Genomic DNA, 18,940 nt, shown 5'->3' with positions numbered 1-18,940 from the left:
CAAACATCCATCTGAAATTCCAAAAGAAATTATTTTTGGTGAAAGTCTGTTTTCCCCTTCCATGTGATTGGAAGCAGAGATTTCACACATACCCCAATTTGGCCCTGGGGGAAAAAATCCAAGCAACTGCAAAACATTCCTAGAACTTGTTAGAAAATTTTACTGTTTTTTTCCAACTTACTTTTTTATGCTGTCTACTAAAAAGGGAAAGATTATTCCTGTCCAGGATATTCATAATAACAAGGCAGTAATTTAAAATAAGGCTGGTAAGCTGAAGGTCCAAGCCACTCAAGAGATGATACATTTGGAGTAGCTGCTGTTCTCCTCTTTTAGAAATTATTGTTCTGAAATTAAAGTCCTGTTTAAAGAAATGGAAATGTACAAAAGCAAATAACAATGAGGATGTACGTGCTCTCTCAAGGTTTAGTAATTTTGGGTGCAGCCCAAAAAAAAGCAATGTTGGAGTCTTGATTACTAGATAAGTGTTCTCTTTTAAAGAGGTTTTCAATTAAACAAGAGGCTTTTCTTCATTCTTTTTGCACTTGTCTTCAAGTGCTAGCAACGAATGGCATCTGGGTAGTAACAAAGATGAGGTTCACCAGGGATTCTATTTTGTTTATGTCCTACTTTTTATGTAAAATATCAATATGCATTTTCAGACACTTTCCTTCAAAATTTAAGGTGGAAAAATTCTTCATGGGTGAGCTCAGCCTTTTTTTTAGAATATTTTTGAGGTGGAGCATGGAGATGTTGAACATTTGAGGCTGTTGGGCTATAAATATTCTACAGCCTCCAAAAGGTGCCTTTTCTGTTTGGCAGTTTAAAGGAAGCTTATCTTGCTGAGCTAATTCTGTATCTTTTGTCTTACCAAATTCACAGGCATTGTGACTTATCTTAGCCAATTCTCTTTTTCCACAGGCACTGTCAGGTTATCCAACTTCCAGTGTTTACTAATGGAAGATTATCAAAATTCATAGTGGAAGCAACAAATATAGAATGTACTGCCTGATAAGCCTGGAAGGGAAACCTGTTTCTGTGGAGTCATGATTAGCCTATTAAAAATACAGCTGTGTAGAATTGGCTTATCTTACTTTGGCAGTGTTTCTTTATTCGGAAATGGTGAAAGCAGAGGGATTTTATTTGCTCAGATTACATGTAGTGATTTAGTAATTTTTAGTTTTGATGCATTTCTTTTCATTTTTAATGCTCCAAAGGATAAAATTGAGCACTGGGAGCTTAGTGTAGAGTGTAATTATAAATCTTATTTCCCTCTCTTCTTCACCTTCCCTTTTCTACTATCTATTTTTATTCATTTAGGGAAAAAAAAAGTTCTAAGTCCTTAAACTGCATTAAAATTTTAGAACCACTTGACAAAGAAAAGTCCTCCTTTAAAGGAAAGGAAGGTATGAAAGCATTGAAAATTGAGGAGAAACAGGGGTGGAGTTGCTTCATATGAAGGAACCTTCCTCTCTTGGAGCACAGATGCATTTATAGCTTTAAAAGTCTGTGCATTTGTGAGCAGTTCCTTTATGGCAGGAACACTGCCGGGCCTGCACCGTGCATTAAGTGTGGTGCACTCCCATGGGTCAGCATTCCTCACTGCAGAATGGGATGGGAGTTGTTCCTCAGCTCTGCTTTCCAGACAGAGAAGGCAGAGCCTTAGGAAGTGATGTGGCACTTGTGTAGCTTTTCTCAGTGCAATGGAACTTGTTTCCCAGATCAAGCAGAAGGACAGGAAGAATAACTCGGACACGCTGTATGAAGTCGTGTGCCTGGAGAGCGAGTCCGAGAGGGAGAGGAGGAAAACCACGGCCAGCCCCTCCCTGCGCCTGCCCCAGTCGGGCTCCCAGGGCTCCATGATCCCTTCTCCCCCTGAGGACGATGAAGAGGAAGGTAAGAAGCAGACTGTGTGCTCTGTGGACTGGGAGAGAAAGGGCACGTGGTAAATAACACAGTTATAAAACACGTTGAATCATTTCCAATCAGAATCTGGCCTCCTGATGGGTTTTTATTTGCTTGAGTGCTCTGAGCAGTCAATAACCAGTACCCCAACATTCCTGGGGCAGCCTCTCCCTCCTCTGACACTTCTGTGTCTGTGCTTTTCCCAGCCCAGGCCTCCAGTGTGATGATATATTTGGGACAATGTGAAAAGAGGCAGCTAAAAATTGGGGATTATCCTATAGCTTCTGCCCCTCCCTGAGCAGCTGTGAACAGATTTGAGAGTAAAAATGAGAAGTTGATATTATTTGGAAGTCTCAGCAGGCAGCATGTTTTAGTGAAGAGGAGAGTTGGACAACTGTGATAGATAAAACTGTACCAGGACCTGCCCAGCTTGGAACTTAATGCATTTTCAAGACCTTTCCTCTGCTTTAGAAAAATTCTTTTAAACCAAAACGTGGACTAGTTCTGAGTATATAAACATGTGGCCCTACAGCTCCGAGCTGAGATGGGGATGACTTGGGTTTCTGCTTTTTCACTTTTCTGCCAGCCTTCCATGTGGCCTTGGCTGAAGTGTCCCCTCTGTTCTGTTGGCAGACAATGATGAACCACTCTTAAGTGGTTCTGGAGATGTTTCCAAAGAGTGCGCAGAAAAAATTCTTGAGACGTGGGGAGAGCTGCTGTCCAAGTGGTAAGTGGCAAAATCAGCAAGTTACAGTTCTGAATATTCTCGTTCTGTTTGCTCCTTCTTCTTGGAGTTTTTGTTGTTTCCAGAGGCCAGTTGAGACAAGATTAGGATGGATTTAGTCCTTTGTTCATCCCCACAACACCCCTTATTCTCTGGCCTCTTGTTTTCTGATTTCTTCACGGCGTGTTTTAAGTATTTGAATTTTTGAGTGCATGCTTAATGTATAGAAATTCACTTATGCTGTGTCCTTAGGTGCTTCTGTCTTAAAAAGAGTATTCTGCTTATCTGTGAGTTCCCTGGGATTTTGTCAAAGAAAAACCTAAACTAAGTAGTATAAAGAAAATGTAGCTCTTCCTTTGTCTTTATTTTGCATAGTCACTCCCATTCCTCTTTGTAATTCCAGTGTAGTTCACAGCCAGTTTTTCTTGCAGCTGTCACATCTTAGTGACTGTAGCTTAAGAAAATGAGAGATCTGGACTTGGATAGCAAAGATGTTTTTCTTCCTTATCTAAAGGAAGGCTCCAGAGCCTGCCAAGAAGGAAGTACATGAGCTCTGCTGTTTTTTTTCCCTGGAAAATGCCAGTGTACAAGAGGAGAGTTTCTTGACAGTCCAATTGCTAATGCAACACCGTCCTCCTTTGATGAGTGATCTTTTATTCATCTTGAAGTAGCCTGAGCTGTTCTGAAATGATGCTGATTGTTGCAAAATTCAGGTTTTTTGTTAGGTTTTATTTTTTTCCCCAGAAAGGGGGATGACAGGAAACATGAGACTGAACCCAAACAGGCTTCATTTTGACTCTGGCTTTACTTGTTGCCTTTTGCTTCCTAATGTTGGTGAGGAGCAGGGCAGAGGGAGTACAGCAAATAAAGGTCGAATGTGGTATTAGATTTATGAGTAGGACAGCAGGGATTAGATTTAAGGAGTAGGATGGTAGGGTCGTGCAGCTTGGATGAGGGAAAGTATCCATGTGACCACTTAGCGAGGAATCTCTTGAAATTAAAATTATAACAACTTTATTTTTTGCAATTACTACTTATTTGAATAAACACTTTTCCTTCCAGTTTGGTTTTGCACTAATTTGATAAGAAAGTGGACATAGAAATGGACCCATTTGTAAGAAGGGGAAAGCTGTGGTAAAATGATCCATGAGCCCTTTTCCCTCTCCTAGGCTTGGAGAAACATCTTTACCAGATGAGCTCTGTGCATCTGCTGCTGTGAGAAAGTTTCTTTCTACTTGAATTTTTTGTAATTCTTCCAAGGGCTCAAAGATAATTAAGCCACCTGACTCCCATTGGAAATGTTTTGGCAGCTCTAAGAGGATATGAAATGCTTCTGTGCTAATGCTGGCAACAACTTTAATATGTGTTAAAGGGCTTTCCTTCTTAACTAAAAATGTGTATTTGGAAGCAATGATCCTCCAGCTTTTAACATAAGAGGATTGAAAATCATAAAAATCAGACTTTAGGAAGTTTCATGCTAGTTTTTTTAGAATTCTGTAATTAGATTTGTATAATAATTAAATATGCATTGTTATTTTGTGATTTCTAAAAAGTATTTGGCTGATATTTCATAACTGCTGAGTCACACAATTTTCTCATTTCAAAATAGTTTGGAAGGCTCCAGTAGTGTGTGGCTTTTAGTCTACAGCCTTCATGACTGTATTCATTGGAACTATTGTTGTGCTTACTTTGATCTGAGATTAGGGCAAAGCCATTTTAGAGGCCTCTACAAAAACGTTGATTATTTTGTATGTAACAATTATTTGATATAAATATATATTACAAAGGTATAATAAATGCTCTGTGAATGTATGTCTGTAGGTATGACTGTATATGCATATAACTACTATATTATTATTATTTTTGCAATGGTTGATTTCTTTTAGAGAAGGCAAAGTGAAGGAGGACATGATGGTCCTGGGCTCTGTGCAGGAAATGCTGATTTAAATGTCCACATAGTTAGTCTCTAGATTACTGGGTCAGAACACTGTAGACTGAAGAAAGGCAGCAAAGAGTCCCAGTCTGTGTCAAATTGTCATCCACAGACTGTTAGGCTGTTACAAACATTATCAAATGACAGCTTTTTAGGAACATAATGCGATTGATGTGACACAAGTTCAGTTTTTTACCTGGCTTTGTCTGTCAGTTCTCTTGATCATTTTACCCAGAAATTTGTTTTTTAGTAACTGCAGAAAAATGTTAATTTCTTTGATTTAAGGCCTGTGTCTTTTGGGAATTTTATGTATAAGCCACAAATGAGCTGTTCAGCTTAACTTGCTGTAAGTGCATAAATTATATGTAGGTTTAGTTTTTACAACTTTCAGAGCTGTAATTTATGAGCTGTCAGCGGTCTCGCTGGAAAGAGCTGTTTAGTTGGGACTGGCTTGTGCAGTGGAAGCTGCTCTAATGCAGGGATGTAGTTAGATAACCGTGTGAGGTGGTTTTTATAGCTCTGTCTGTCTTCTGTCCCTCCCTCACCTCAAAGGTTACCTGCCTGCTGGGGTGTGGGGTGTCGAGCAGTGGAGGCCTCTGCAAGCTGCTGATCATTTTGGGGTAATTTGGAGTTGGAATTTACACTTTATGACCTCTGTCCTCCAGTTCTAGTATTTGATGGAGAGTTTTGGTTTGCTGAGTGTATTATTATATATGTGTGGTGGTTTGAGACCCCCAGAAATCCAATTTCCAAGTTCAAGCCCCCCTCCCACAGTTTTCCCCAGCGTGAGAAGGTTTTCAGACAAAACACAACTACTCAGCATTGGGGGAAGGGGAAAATACTTATAAAGGTTTATTTACATACATATATATATAGGTAACAACTTAGCTATCTCTTCTACGATTAAATAATATATTTACATTAGATTAAATTTCTCTTTTTCTTCTTGAACTCTTGTTATATATGTGTATTACCTTTAAATTTAATGGGAATCAAGAAGAGAGCTCGTGAAGTACTTCTCTGAATACACACGTTTATTTTTCCATAACTTGAATTTCACTTACTCTGGCAGCATCTGGGCTGCCACTTTGCCACTTGAACTTGCTGTCCCTTGCCACGTGTGGTGTTTGCTCCTGGCTGGGTGGCAGTGACATCCTCCCCCCTTCCCCAGGCACCTGAACCTGAGCGTGCGGCCCAAGACGCTGTCGGCGCTGGTGCGGAGCGGGGTCCCCGAGGCCCTGCGGGGAGAGGTGTGGCAGCTGCTGGCTGGGTGTCACAACAACGACCACCTCGTGGAGAAGTACCGCATCCTCATCACCAAGGTAGGAGGCTTCCAGCAGCTTTGGGCAGCTTTTTTTTCCCCCCCATATCTTAAAGAATGGACAGACGGAGGTTTTGGGAGTGTGCGCCTTCCTGAGGGTTCCTGAGTGTGTCTGATAATAGGGGTTCAACAACAAAAACCCCAACAGGCAGAGCTGCTTGTGGCATTAGGCTGCTTTCCTTTTAATAGGCCTACTTCTGTTTCCCTCCGACGAGTTCTGAGTTAGTTTGTAAAAAATAATGTCCTATTGATTGCTCTCATAATTGACAGAGGTTCATTTCCTTTGCTTGTTTGGCTTTTCTGAATGAAAGCTGAATTTTGCTGTATTGTCCTAATATATATGCTAAAAGTCTGACATTAGTTGAAATTGCACCCTTTTTTGATAGAAGAAAAACCAGAATTTGGACATTTTTGCCCTAGACAGCAGTTTAATTCCTCATCTTGAATGCTGACCTCAGTAAGGTAGGAAAAGAAAATAAGAATTGTATGTACAGACGTCATCCAGTGTTTCTCAAAGTTCTAGAGTAACAAATGGGTCACAAAGTGAAATGCCACTGACTCGTTATCCAGAACACTGATGTGTTACTTTGGATTTGACCATTATTTGTATAACTACAGTGGATTTTACTGCTTTCATCAAACATGCAAGTCTGGAAGGACTGTATTAGAAATTATTAATGATGCAACTTTAGTACAGATATAACAGAAATTAATTATTCACCACTTAAAAAGCAAAACAACTGAATCAGCCTTTGTATATCTATATTCTGATGGCACAGATTCACAAGGAGCAATTAAAGACCTTAATTCTGAGGGCAGGAGGGCGTCTGAAATTAAACTTGGTTTCTGCTGGATTCATGCAGGAAGGATCCTACGTGATGTGAATGCATCAGATTAGCTAAAAATGTTCTGCCATAAGTACTTTCACATACTTAGTGAATATAGAAGAAACTTGATCTGAATCCCTTAATACTGGTGTATGCATTGTAGAGCTGTAACTTGGGTTTTATGGTGAATAAATCATATAAATAATGTGGAGGTTGAGTGCTGTGGCAAGGAGTGATCACAGTTACCCTGTTGTGTTATTTTAATTGCCTGGTGTGTGGTTGACAGCATCACTTGTTTCTCTGTTTCAGTGTTTTGGTATCAGAATGGAAAGGATGATGTCTTTGTGGCACAGTTGGTGACATGTACTGCTACTATCTTTGTCAGCTAGAAAGGAATAGTGTAACATTTCATTTTTAAACCTGTGAAACCTTTCCACTCATTTTCATTTGGCTGAGACAAAGAAAATAGCCTGGATTTCATGTGTTGGAAGCATCTCTAGAGTCCAAGTAAAAGGGAGAGTAGGCTGGTCCATTACTGTGTTCTGCAGCAGAAGGACTGGCTGTACCTGCAGTGGTCCTTCAGCATGGAAACTAATGAAGAAATTAAAGCAAATGGGTACTGACTGACCATTTTCAGGCCCTGCTCTAGTCACATGAGGTCTGTGGTGTATCACCAGTGTGCTGCCACAGTCAGCTCAAGGAAATGAAAATGAAATTGCCTTCATCTGGAAGTGCCATATTAGCCCAGTGCTGTGGCTGTTGGTCTTGTTGTGACAACTGACAAATATGAAAACAGTGACTTAAATATGGAAACAGGCTGGGACTGTTTCTGTAGAAGGCACAAAGGTTGGTGTCTGAGAGCACAAGTGTCTGTTTGGTTCCCAGTGGCACTGGGGTTTCTTCACTCTGCAGGCAGTGGAAGAAGGGTAAGGTTTCAGGTCACTGTGTGGAGGTGCTAAAGAGGAGAATAGGCAGGGAATGCCAAGACTCTTTGCGAGGCTGATGAGAGCATGAATTCAGGATCCAGCAATATAACATTGCAGACCCTTTGTATATAGTATATGCCAACAGTATAAATTAATGCTGGACTGCACTTTGGCCTTAAATTTTTATTTTCATGCCTTTCTTGATATTTCATGCCTGTCGTGAAATTTGATAATTTTGGAGTTCTAATGTGACTAATTCTTACTGCTCTTAAAATAGCAGCTCAGTTACAGTCAATATGCAGCAATACTTAGGAGTAAATGTGTCTGGGAAAAAAATTGTTAATTTTGTGAAGACAAAGGTCCATTATGTTACATTGCTTCACCATCCTCATAGTGCCTTGCATGTCCCTAATACCAGTTCCTCTCTGTCAAGCATGCAATTATTTGCATTACCATGCACTGAAGGTGGTTTATCTGAGAATAACTGCTGAGGGGTGGTGCAGGAGCACAACGAGCCGATGTGAAACCTCTGCCCTTTGGTGCGAGCAGGAGATGCAGAAAGCCTGTGTGAGTGCTCCTAATCCAGTGCCCCTTCCCTCTTAATGTTGACCTCTATTCCAGTAGCTGCACTTGATTTCTGCCAGGCTTTTCGTGACCCCACGCAGCAGCACAGTCCCAAATTAATAAGGATCTGTGTTGACAGCTGCTTCAGAACCTTCTGGCCTCTGCCAGGGATTTTTTTTTCCCTTTGTGTGCAGGATGTTGGATGCAGCACCCCAGGATTCCTTCTGCTGGTTGCTTTCCTGTGCAGGCTCAGGGAATCTCTGGGTTTTTGCTTTCTTTTGCAAATTAACTGCTGCAAGGACAGTTGTTTGTGTGCTGTTGAGATATGGCCACTGAAGGAGTGGAGAGGAAATGTCTCCTGTTGTGTTCTACCAGTGGAGGCTGTGTCTGAGTCTCCTCTTGAATATGGCTTAGAAATGGCATTGAACCCGTGCATCAAGGTGTGCTCCTTGCATTCAGTCATCATGGCAGCATTAATTAATGATTTGCTCTTTATTTCTTTGCCAAGCACTGGCTGGGGGTTTGTTCTCTGCGCTTTTGTTATTGCAGTAATGGCGAAGTTTCACCGTCGCGGTGCTTCCACGAATCACTTTTGAGAATTTGCACACCATCTGTGTGCAATAATAAAGCTTTTAGCAACTCCAGATTGCTGTGCTCGTGGTGGGGAGTGTGGATGGAAGCCAGCCCAGTGAATTAAGGTCATGTCCCTACTGGGGACAGAAAGCAAGCTCTAGGTAAAACGATCTAGACAATCCCTGGGAGAGGCATCTGTTCCTGGTAGGACTTTGGCAATCGTGGTTATGGCTGTTAATCTTCAGGCTTCCAGCCACTGCAGGGTAGGAGAAGAGATGTGGAGACTCACTCCAGGCATTTGTGGACACCTGCAGGAAAAATACTCCATGTTCTTGACAGTCATAGGTGGATGGAAAGTATTGTTGAGTAGAAAATGTGTAAAATGAGCCATGTGGGTTAAAAAAAGATAAGTAAACATGGTACAAAGCAAAAGAGACAACAGACACTTTTCAGACAAGGTTTTTTAAAAGGATTAGTACAAATACTGAATCTCTCAGTGGAGAAGTTCTTCATAATACCAACATTTTAAGAACCTGACATTTACAATATTGAGGAGAAAGTAAAAAGCTCTTGGATATAGGTCTGTGTGGGAGGAAATGTCGAAAGGAAAAAACCATGAACTGTTGTACCAGATAAATACACTATATTAAGAAATTACAACGTGAGAGGGACATCTTGTGGCACAAATAAAATAAAAAATAATAGTCCAGTGGCAGGAGGAGTATCCTGGAATGTTACCCCGGGGTCACCATTTCTGGTAGAAATTCCAGGCCTGGCAAGAGATTAATTTGTTCCAGTCTTTCTTACAGCAGGAGTCTTGCTACACACTTTCTCATCTTCCCACTTTTTTGTCTCCATGAGCAGAGGATTACAGAACACAGACGTTCTACCAAATATACTTGTCTGTCTTGGTGCAAATGATACTAGTTTTTAATGAAGAAATAGATTAAAATGTCACTACCATTATTTGACTGAATGTGTTGTCATCAGTAGCATAAAATGTGACAGAACTTTAGCTGTGGGTGGTTAACACTTATTTTCCACTTGTGTCGCAATCTTATTTCCATATGTTCGTATAAATTAAAAAGAATAAATTTAATTTGCAGGAGTACAAAGGGCCACGATTGTGTACAATCAACCGAAATTAATCCTACCACGTGTCTGTGAATCTCGGTGTAGCCTTGTCAGTGTGTCTGAACCTGAAGATCCCGTGTTTGATTAGTTTTGATCACGTGGTGATAAAAGTTTAATTATCTTTTTCAAGCAGTAGTTTTCCCCAGAGTTGTCGCTGTAACTTTGACTGATTTCTTGAGTACCTGTTCACTGCCTCAGATGAGGCTGTGCTGTACCTCGGTGTAGAGTGGGAGAAGTCTCTCCAGTGCAGCAGTTTTCAGTCCCAGCAGACCTCAGCCAGTGCTCTCTGGAAGTGGTTCCTCTCAGTGGGCTGGTTGTGCCCTGGAGCAGAGCTGGGGTAGCAGGTGCTGACCCCCAGCCCAGTTACCTTCCAATTGCACCTTACCCCCTTGGCCACTTTGGGCTGCTGGTGAGGGGTGATCAGGAGGAGGAACTTGAGGTGTTGCTGGTTTGGGTGTTTTAAACAAGCTGGAGTAAGTTGGCAACAGCACTGAGCAGAGTTATTGCTCTCGGCTTCGGGGAAACAATAGAACGGCAGTTAAAGGGAAAACCAGACAGAAATACCTCTCAGCTGGGTGGGTGTTGAGCTCGTACTTCTCATAAAAACCTGAACATCGGGCAGGTTTTGATTTCATGCTGCATCTTCTGTTTAAAAATTCCTCCAACCAGATGTTGTTTTGGTCAGGCTCACAATTTCCATTGCTACCTTGTTTTTATACATCTGAGACAGAAGGTTCAATGTATGTTGTTTTCCTGGGGATGTTTATGATGTGTCTATTCATGCCTAAGGATCCAGAAATACTATTTGAATCAATCGGTATGTAAATCATTCTCTGCTTTGGAAAGATAGGAGATCATTTCTCCAGCAGTAATTCAATCATAGCTTGTTTTTTGTAAAACCACAATGCCCTTGCCTAAATTTAATTCAAAGTTTATGTTTCCTAGCTACAGTTCTAGTACTTCAGTTGCCATGAGTAGAAACACCATAAATTGTGACAAAAATGAAGGACAAGAGTAAAGGGATCTTTTTGAAGTAAGAATGGGGTGGAAGCCCCAAGTTTTTGTTTTCAGGCTTTTGCACAAGATGAACTAAAAATCTGCCAAGTCATGCTGTTGTCCAGCACAGATTTTTGACCAACACAAGTGTTTCATAAAATGGAGGGTTTTTTGCTACTTACAGGTCAGGTACAATCCTGAGCATTGCAGCGTGGTTGCTTTGGCCACAATTAATTATCCATTAGGAATTGCACAGAATGACCAGTATTAGGCTTAGGTTAACCAAAACCTTGGGTTTGCTGGCATTGGTTGAATTCAGTGTGTGGACTTAGGCCTGTCAGGATGCCAGCTGCACACTTTCATGTGTGCCTAAATGATCTGGATTGCCAAAGAGCCTCACTCCAGTCTCTTACTGGTTTGATCCGATGGAAGATCAATTCCCACAGTGATGGGCCTGCCCTAAGCTGTGCCAGTGGGGCAGTTTGGTATCGGGGCAGAGAATGAGCTTCCAAATACCGTGGGAATGTGTTTTCCAGCATGTCACCTGCATAAAACACTCTTGACAAACAACAAACAATACCCATCTCTTGTTATGCCTCTCTGCCTTCAAAGAGGTTTTCCTGGTTAAATAGTGTGATGGTGTTAGCTCATGGTGTGAACACAAGTTTAAGAGCTGTGCTGTGAATCTCTCACGTGTTTGGTGGTTGGAATGTCGTTGGTTTCTGGTTTGGTGTGGGATGTCCTGGGGACTGTCAGGGACAGCAAGTCCTTTTGCGTTGTGTATGTGTGTGGAGGGAGGTGCCTGCCTACCTGGAGCTACATCTGGATTAACGGTGGGACACCATTCTCAGCTTTGCCCTTGGTGTCAGGTGTCTCCTAAACAACACACACCACGCCTAGCAAAGGCACGTTTATTCCAGAATAAGTATTTCCCCAAAAGGGCTGGGATGGAAAAGCCTTAAGTGACGACGAACCGCGTGAATTCACGCCCGTGGTGGGCGGTTGTCGCTGGCCGTGCAGAGGTGCGGGGAGGAGGAGCAGGGAGCATCCTCGGGTGTGTTGGTGCAGCGCCGGGGTGCGGGGGTGTGTGTGTGTGTGCCTGCAGTACTGGGGTGCGCGGGCAGGGCCGGGACCCGCGTGTTCTCCGGGCGCGGCGGGGTCGCTCCGGGTGATGCTCCTACCGCATCCGCCGCTCGTGGCGGGCCTCCGGGCGCCCCGTGACCGCCCCCGCGTGCCGGGCTGCGGCCGGCGCTGCCCCCGCTCCTGGGACGAGGCGGAGGGCTGCGGCCGCGTTGCCGCCGGGTCCCCGCCGCGCCGGGCGCTCCCCCGGCTTCCCGCGCCTCCCTCCCTTCTCCCGCCTCCCGCCCCCGGCTCCGCATGCCGCCGGCGGGACAACGCCGGCCTGCCCGAGGATGCTCCGCGCTTCTTTGTTCGCCCCGCCGCGGTAGGGCCGGGGCGGCGGGCGGGCCGGGCGGGGGGCGGCGGGCCGGGGCGGCGGCGGGGCCGGCAAGAGGCTGGCGAACAAAAGCGCCGTGCAAAATGGACCAGCGGCAGAAGGGCTGGACGCCCCGCCCTCCCCGCCGGGCTGTCCCCGCCCGCCTGGCCGGGGCTCCGCGGGGGCGGCATGCGCATCCCGCCTTGTCCGCCCGGCGGGCGCCCGGGCCCGGCCGGGGGATGGGACCGGGGCTGGAGGCGGGCCGCGGCGGAGCGTGCAGGGCGTGGGGAAGGAGCGGGGCGGCGGGAGAGGCGGTTCTGTAAAACACTTTCCCCTTCTCTCTGTCAGCCTTTGGGAGGACTCTCGTCCTGACTCGCTGAAGGTTCCTCTCCCTGTTCCCCCAGCCCCTCGTCCCTGCTCGGCGCGGCAGCCCACCCGGGCGGGCACCAATATCAGCCCTCTCCCGTGCGCCGGGGAAGTTGCTGACATGCCTGCCGCCGGGTCCCGGTGCACCGGCAGCGGCGGGGAGCCGGATTTAAAGGGGAGTTGTGCTGCAGACAATGCACAGCAGCAGCATCTGGAGCAGCCCTGGGGACCGGAGCTCCGGTTTTGACATTGCTGCACGCACAGCACCAGCCGCAATGACAGCAGCTGCCTGGAGTGGCTGCAGGCAGCAGGCAGGAGCATGAAGTAGAGCGATCACTGCAGTGCTCAAGATGAACTCCTCTTTGGTTGGCAACCAGAGTGGCCGGCCCTTCTGTCTCCTGGCCATTAGCTATTTGGAGACCATCAATTTTTGCCTCCTGGAAGTGGTTATTATTGTGTTCCTCATGGTGCTGATTATTTCGGGCAACATTATTGTGATATTTGTCTTTCACTGTGCACCTCTGCTGAACCACCACACCACCAGCTACTTCATCCAGACTATGGCGTATGCTGACCTCCTGGTGGGCGTGAGCTGTCTGGTGCCTTCTTTGTCTCTGCTGCACTATCCTATTGTTTTGAGTGAGTCTTTGGTTTGCCAAATCTTTGGTTATGTGGTGTCAGTGCTGAAGAGCGTCTCCATGGCCTCCTTGGCCTGCATTAGCATTGACAGATACATCGCCATCACAAAGCCGCTGACCTACAACACGCTGGTTACCCCGTGGAGGCTGCGAATCTGCATCCTGACCATTTGGCTCTACTCCTGCCTGGTCTTCTTACCCTCCTTTCACTGGGGAAAGCCTGGATACCACGGGGACGTGTTCCAGTGGTGCGCCAATTCCTGGAACACCGACCCCTATTTCACCCTGTTCATTGTGGTGATGCTCTACGCCCCGGCCGCCTTCATCGTCTGCTTCACCTACTTCAACATCTTCCGCATCTGCCAGCAGCACACCAAGGAGATCAACGAGAGGCGGGTGCGCTTCAGCTCCCAGGATGGGGAGGCTGGGGAGGCACAGCCCTGCCCGGACAAGCGCTATGCCATGGTCCTGTTCCGCATCACCAGTGTCTTCTACATCCTGTGGTTGCCCTACATCATCTATTTCCTGCTGGAGAGCTCCAACGTCTATAGTAACCGCGTCGCGTCCTTCTTGACCACTTGGCTTGCCATTAGCAACAGTTTCTGCAACTGTGTCATTTACAGTCTCTCCAACAGTGTCTTTCAGAAGGGGCTGAAGCGCCTCTCGGGGGCCATCTGTGCCTCGTGCGCTAGACAGAGGGTAGCTAAGGACTCCTCTACCTCTAGGAGCAAAAGATCTTCCAATGGATGTCACGTCTAGGACGCCTGTCAGCTGGACTGGGAAGTGCAGGGACGATTCCGCAAGTTGCGAAATAAGTTAGATACGATTTTAAGATGTCCAGATTTGCAAAAAGGTTTCTGAGAAATGCTGCTGACATAGAAGAATCAGGAGCACATATCGTTGCGGTTTCACTTTAAAAAATGATTGCTGTGGAGGAGGCTGTGGAGTTTCACCTCCATATTCATTTTAAAGAATAAAGCTGTATCTTGACACTTACCTCTCCAGCTGGTGTGACTGAATGGAGTGGGTGTCTGAGAGCTTCGGCAAAATGTAGTCTTTCTTACAGCTTTACTGGGTTCTTTGGAAATTCGTGCTTCACATGTAAATGATAGAGCTGAAGTGGAAATGTCACAGTCTATGGTATATTACAGGGATTTTTTTAATATATGCCAAAGTATATTGACACAACGTTCCAGCGTCAGAACAGAAGGGGCCAAACAATTTGTTTTTCAGTGCTACCTAGACAGGACTTGTAGAACAGGAGTGAACAATGTGAACATTTCAGTGTGAACTCAGTTTTAATGAGCCGTGAGTGCAGCGATGTGATCTGAGCAGTCGTAGGCTTGGGGCTGATCTGGGTCCGTGCCCTGTTTCCCTGGTAGGATGCATGTTTGGATCAGAGTATGGCATCTGCCTTTTCCTGTTTGTTGTGAAGTAAGAAGAAAAACTTGGATCAGACCAAATTTAGCAGTTAAATAAAATGTGTTTTGATAAGCTATGAGAAAATACGTGTTGCTTTATGATACCAGAGTTGTGGCAGCCACTCAAAGATGATGCCAACATGTGAAAATTATTCTCAAACCAGTGGAGAAATGCCACGAGTTTGTATGTGGAAATTTTCTCAAGAACAACTTTAAAAATAACATGTCCCTTTTTTTTTTTTTAATCTAAATTCTTCTGATATTTTACATACTAGAACTTAAGGGGAAAGGAAAGAAAACAATTGTCTTCTAAACAGCTAAGGGAACTATGTTGTAAATTTAACTGTAGTATTTGAGTTATTCATAAGTGCACAGAGCTAAATCAGAGACATTTTTCTTTAGCCTTCATGGGATTAAAGATGGTTCAAATATAGCAGGAGCTAAATCCTGTTGGCAAACACATATCTAACTGGTCAGACAAAGGCAATATCTGAGAAACCAAATGTCATTGACCACATTGTTCGAGCTATCCTAGATTAAATGTTTGGAGTACTGGAAAGCTGTTAAGAAGGCAGTGTGGCAGAATTGTTGAGTTTTTCCTAAGGAATATCCTTTTTACTGATGCCATTTTGGAAAATGCAAGTGAACCGAGTGTTCCTGTAATAGTGGGTTACAGTTGTATTGTCCTGTGTCTGCCTGTCCCTCCACCACACCTGCTCTGAGGGCAGGTTGTGCATCCCCTGTTTATCCTTCCGTGGTGCTGCGAGCTCAGGGAATTCCCTGAGCTGCTCTGGTACAGCTGATGTGTGCTGTTAGTCACAGTGGGAACGAAGAAGGGTTAGGGAAAAGGAATTGGATCATTTTAGAATTGGGGTAATTCTCTTGGCCAGAGGGAAGACTGTGGTTTTTTTAAATGGTGTCAAGTTGTCTGTTGTTGCAGATCAAGATCATCTTTTCAGTGCTCTGCCCTGTCCCTCCAGCAAACACCCCCCTCTTCTCTGCTCTGCTGGGAGCCCTTTGCCCTGGAGGATCCCAGCCCATGTCTCTGCCCGTCACATGCCAGGATTGCTGCAGTCCCTCTGCCCATCCACATCTGCACCAGAACAGTCTCGTGGGGCTGCCAGTGAGGAAACAGGGAAGGGCAGAGAGAGCAGGATGAAGCACTCCTGGCACAGCCTGTGCTTGTGAGCACTCAGTGCTGATGTACTTGGTTCCTCTCGGGGGTGTGTAGCTGTTCTGGGGAGGATGGGGCAGAACTGCTGCTGCTGCTGCTGCTGCCCCGTTCCCTTGGGGACCCCAGTGGCAAAGCATTTAACTTGTATCTTGATCTGCTCCCAACATGTTCCATCCCCAGTCCAAACCTCTCCAGATTAAATTCCTCCTCAGTTCATCTGAAATGTGAAGAACCCAGGTTGTGTAAACCCTGATGCCTTCCCGTAGACATCTCCTGTTCTCCTCTGTAGTAAGGCAGAGTCTGGACCACGGCTTGTGCCGGGTCCTCCAGACGTGGCAGAGGTGATTTGTTCTGCAGAGCCCTCGCAGTCTGAATGTTGGTTAGACACAGACAGCCGTGGGGGGAGTGCAGGGGTGTAGTGAGTCATTTCTGAGTGGTATAATAAGCTCCCAGCACATCAGCTGGTAATTGTTCTCCAGTGGTTTGTGGGTATTATGGCACAGGTGGGCTTTGGGGAACAATTTAAGGGCTTTAGTCACTAATATCAAAGTGTGTGTGTGTGGTATTTTTGGAACAGCCTCTCAGGTAAACTCCCAATAGCTTTTCTCTGCTCTTCACCTTATCTAACATTTCCGAGTCTTTGAAGTGATGCAATGTATCATTGAAATAGCATTTGATTAAAACTTAATGGAAGAGAAGAATCTGCTGGGGCCTAAAGCCCCAGAAATGGCAGTTTCAGGTTTAAGTGGAAGCAAAGATTGTTGCTTTTGTTTTTTTTCCACGAATAGAGGGTTTAAATAGTATCATTGTGTGCTAGTTTTGGAGAATTTGGAAAATGTTTAAAACGGGTAAGGGGTCTAAATCATGGCATAGAGGTTTAGCTGGAGCTGAAGCTCTGAGCCTGGAATTGTGCTTGGAGCACAGTGGCTGTTCCAGATGCAGGTCCATGCCTGCAGCTGTTGCTGCTTTGCAGCTAAGGCTCAGCTCTACATTCCTGACAGCCAGGCTGTTTTCAGTTGCCTTACTCATCTCCAAGTCTTCCTCAGCTCAGATAATCTCTGGGAGAGGTGAAAATCAGAATCTAGAAGTCTCCAAGAGATGAGGATGGAGAGGAGTTGCAGCCAATTGGTGCATTCAAGTTTCATCCAGTGTTTGTACAGACACTTTTAATGTTGCCTCAGTAGCTTAGTTTTAGGTTCAAGTATTTCTCTTTTTGTCTGTGTTAATTTATTGTTTGGGGGTTTTTTTATAATTTAAATTATGAGGGGTTTTTTTCCCTCTAAGTTAATTTAATGTTGATGTAGGTTTGTTTGTGGTTACATGTTTTAAGTATTCATAACATTAGAGTCTGTTGTCTTCATGGAATTGCAGGGGGTGACTCCTGTTCACTGTGCCAACTGGAAGAAATAATTTTGCCACACATTACCTTGTTTGCTCAGCAGCCCTTGAACACCCTTTGTCATGCAGCTCACACGAGGCACGGGGGGGGGGATCCTTTTCCTCACAGTCTGTGCTAGGAATTGTCAGGCAGCAAACTTTGCATTTGGCTGGTTTTCCTCGTTGTGCACATGAAACTAATCCTTCCCTGGCTCCGTTTGTGCCCGAGTGTGCCGGTGCTCGAGAGCACTGCACAGATAAATGCCACTCTGAGGAGAGTACAGAAATCAAATTACAGCCTCATGAAAATTGTGTTGTGATGTGATTAAATGAACTAATTTTGAAGTTCCATCTCAGACTATAAACTGATTTTTTTATTAGGGTTATCTGCCTCGCTCTCAAATTAAGCTGCTGGAAGGTTCAATTTGCAGGATGCAGTTCAGTGGCTGTTTTTAGTGCCATGGGAAGGATTTCAATACTCACAACTTCTCAGAAGGTGATAATTTGCTTCATCTAGAACACTTTATTTTTATTCTTTTTAAGGATTACTGGAAGTTTAGGTTGTGATTATTTTGTCATTTTCCAAATAGACTGGGAGAATATCTGTGAAATATTATTTTTTTATGATCTCAATCAAGTGACAGTATTTTTAAACTCAACAGATATGTTTTGTGTGAAACAACAGTTTTGCTGTTATGCTACTGCTAGTTTTTTTTTAATTAAATGTTACCAGTTTCTACAGTCTTGATTTGTTGTTGGGGGTTTTGTACTTGTTTTTAAGCTTCTTATCGCTCAGAGTGTTTCTTCTGGTTGGAATTCTGACATGGCTCAGTGTCAGAGTGCCAAGGGGCAGTCTTGGATATTTGTCACAAGTCTTTAACAGGAAGAAAGTGGTACAAAGTACTAAGGCACAGAGAATTGGAGGAGAACGAGAACTCCCAAACTGCACCCCTGTGGCATTGTCCCTGCCCTCTCATAGAAAGCTTTTAGGTGTAAGAATCCTAAATTTCAGCAGTTTGTTCGGAAAAAGGCACTTCCAAGGCCTGGGTGTGATGCGAGATGGAAACATTCAGTGTGCAAATTTAATATGCAGATTTTTTTGCTGTTTATTGTGGTATTCCCAACTGCTGCAGTGATCAAGGATGTAACTCCATGAGTCGGGAAGTCAGAAATATTTCAGTCTCATCTTACTTCACATCAGGGTTGGAAGTTGGCAGAACTTTTCCTAATTCAGGTTGATGCTTTAAAAAATATTTCTTAGGAACCAACCAGTGTGTGAGTGCAGGAATCTGCCTTGAGACATTACAAACTGAAGGCCCATTTAACATTTTTCTGATTACGTGATTCATCCATTGTAGGTAATTTTAGTTTAATAAGAGGAGGTGGTGGTTTTGGAGAGCTTTTGTTGTCGTTCTAACACATTTTTGGTTCTGAGTACTTGAAGCACCTGCTGAAACATTGGCCTGATTTGGCCCATATTTTGTTTGGTTTAGAAATGTTTTTCTTCCCTTCTGTGACTTTGCAGAATACAATGACACATCCTTCCCGTGGTGTCATTCAAGATAACCTTGGATTTTAATCCACGTTTATCCAAACTTTAATATTCTTTAATATTTTTTACCAAATTAA

The 18,940-nt window shown here is 44.3% G+C and overlaps 2 protein-coding genes across 4 annotated transcripts in view; both read left to right on the top strand.

Moving 5' to 3' along the window:
- Positions 1-18,940, top strand: part of RABGAP1 (RAB GTPase activating protein 1) — a 74,432-nt gene that overhangs the window by 29,932 nt on the left and 25,560 nt on the right. For both annotated transcript variants that reach the window (XM_018074139.2, XM_008931719.3), the window contains 3 exons: positions 1,719-1,893; positions 2,536-2,629; positions 5,731-5,881. In XM_018074139.2, coding sequence (XP_017929628.1) covers positions 1,719-1,893; positions 2,536-2,629; positions 5,731-5,881 — 420 coding nt within the window. The remainder of the gene's footprint in view (positions 1-1,718; positions 1,894-2,535; positions 2,630-5,730; positions 5,882-18,940) is intronic.
- On the top strand, positions 11,836-15,959 carry GPR21 (G protein-coupled receptor 21). 2 transcript variants are annotated; one of them, XM_018074149.2, is made up of 2 exons: positions 11,836-11,962; positions 12,684-15,959. In XM_018074149.2, exon 2 carries the CDS (start codon positions 13,052-13,054, stop codon positions 14,096-14,098), a length of 1,047 nt encoding a protein of 348 aa, XP_017929638.1. In that variant the 5' UTR covers positions 11,836-11,962; positions 12,684-13,051; the 3' UTR covers positions 14,099-15,959. The 2 variants fall into 2 exon arrangements, with proteins under 2 accessions (XP_017929638.1, XP_017929639.1); XM_018074150.2 differs by having other exon boundaries at positions 11,945-11,962; positions 12,740-15,959.

The sequence above is a fragment of the Manacus vitellinus genome, unplaced genomic scaffold, assembly GCF_001715985.3.
Source record: "Manacus vitellinus isolate BGI_N305 unplaced genomic scaffold, ASM171598v3 scaffold_27_pilon, whole genome shotgun sequence".
NCBI lineage: Eukaryota > Metazoa > Chordata > Aves > Passeriformes > Pipridae > Manacus > Manacus vitellinus.
This window is presented reverse-complemented; position numbering and strand designations above follow the sequence as displayed.

Bases quoted from the DNA above. Each gene is read 5' to 3' on its own strand.
- GPR21 (XM_018074149.2), top strand. From the start codon at position 13,052: ATGAACTCCTCTTTGGTTGGCAACCAGAGTGGCCGGCCCTTCTGTCTC.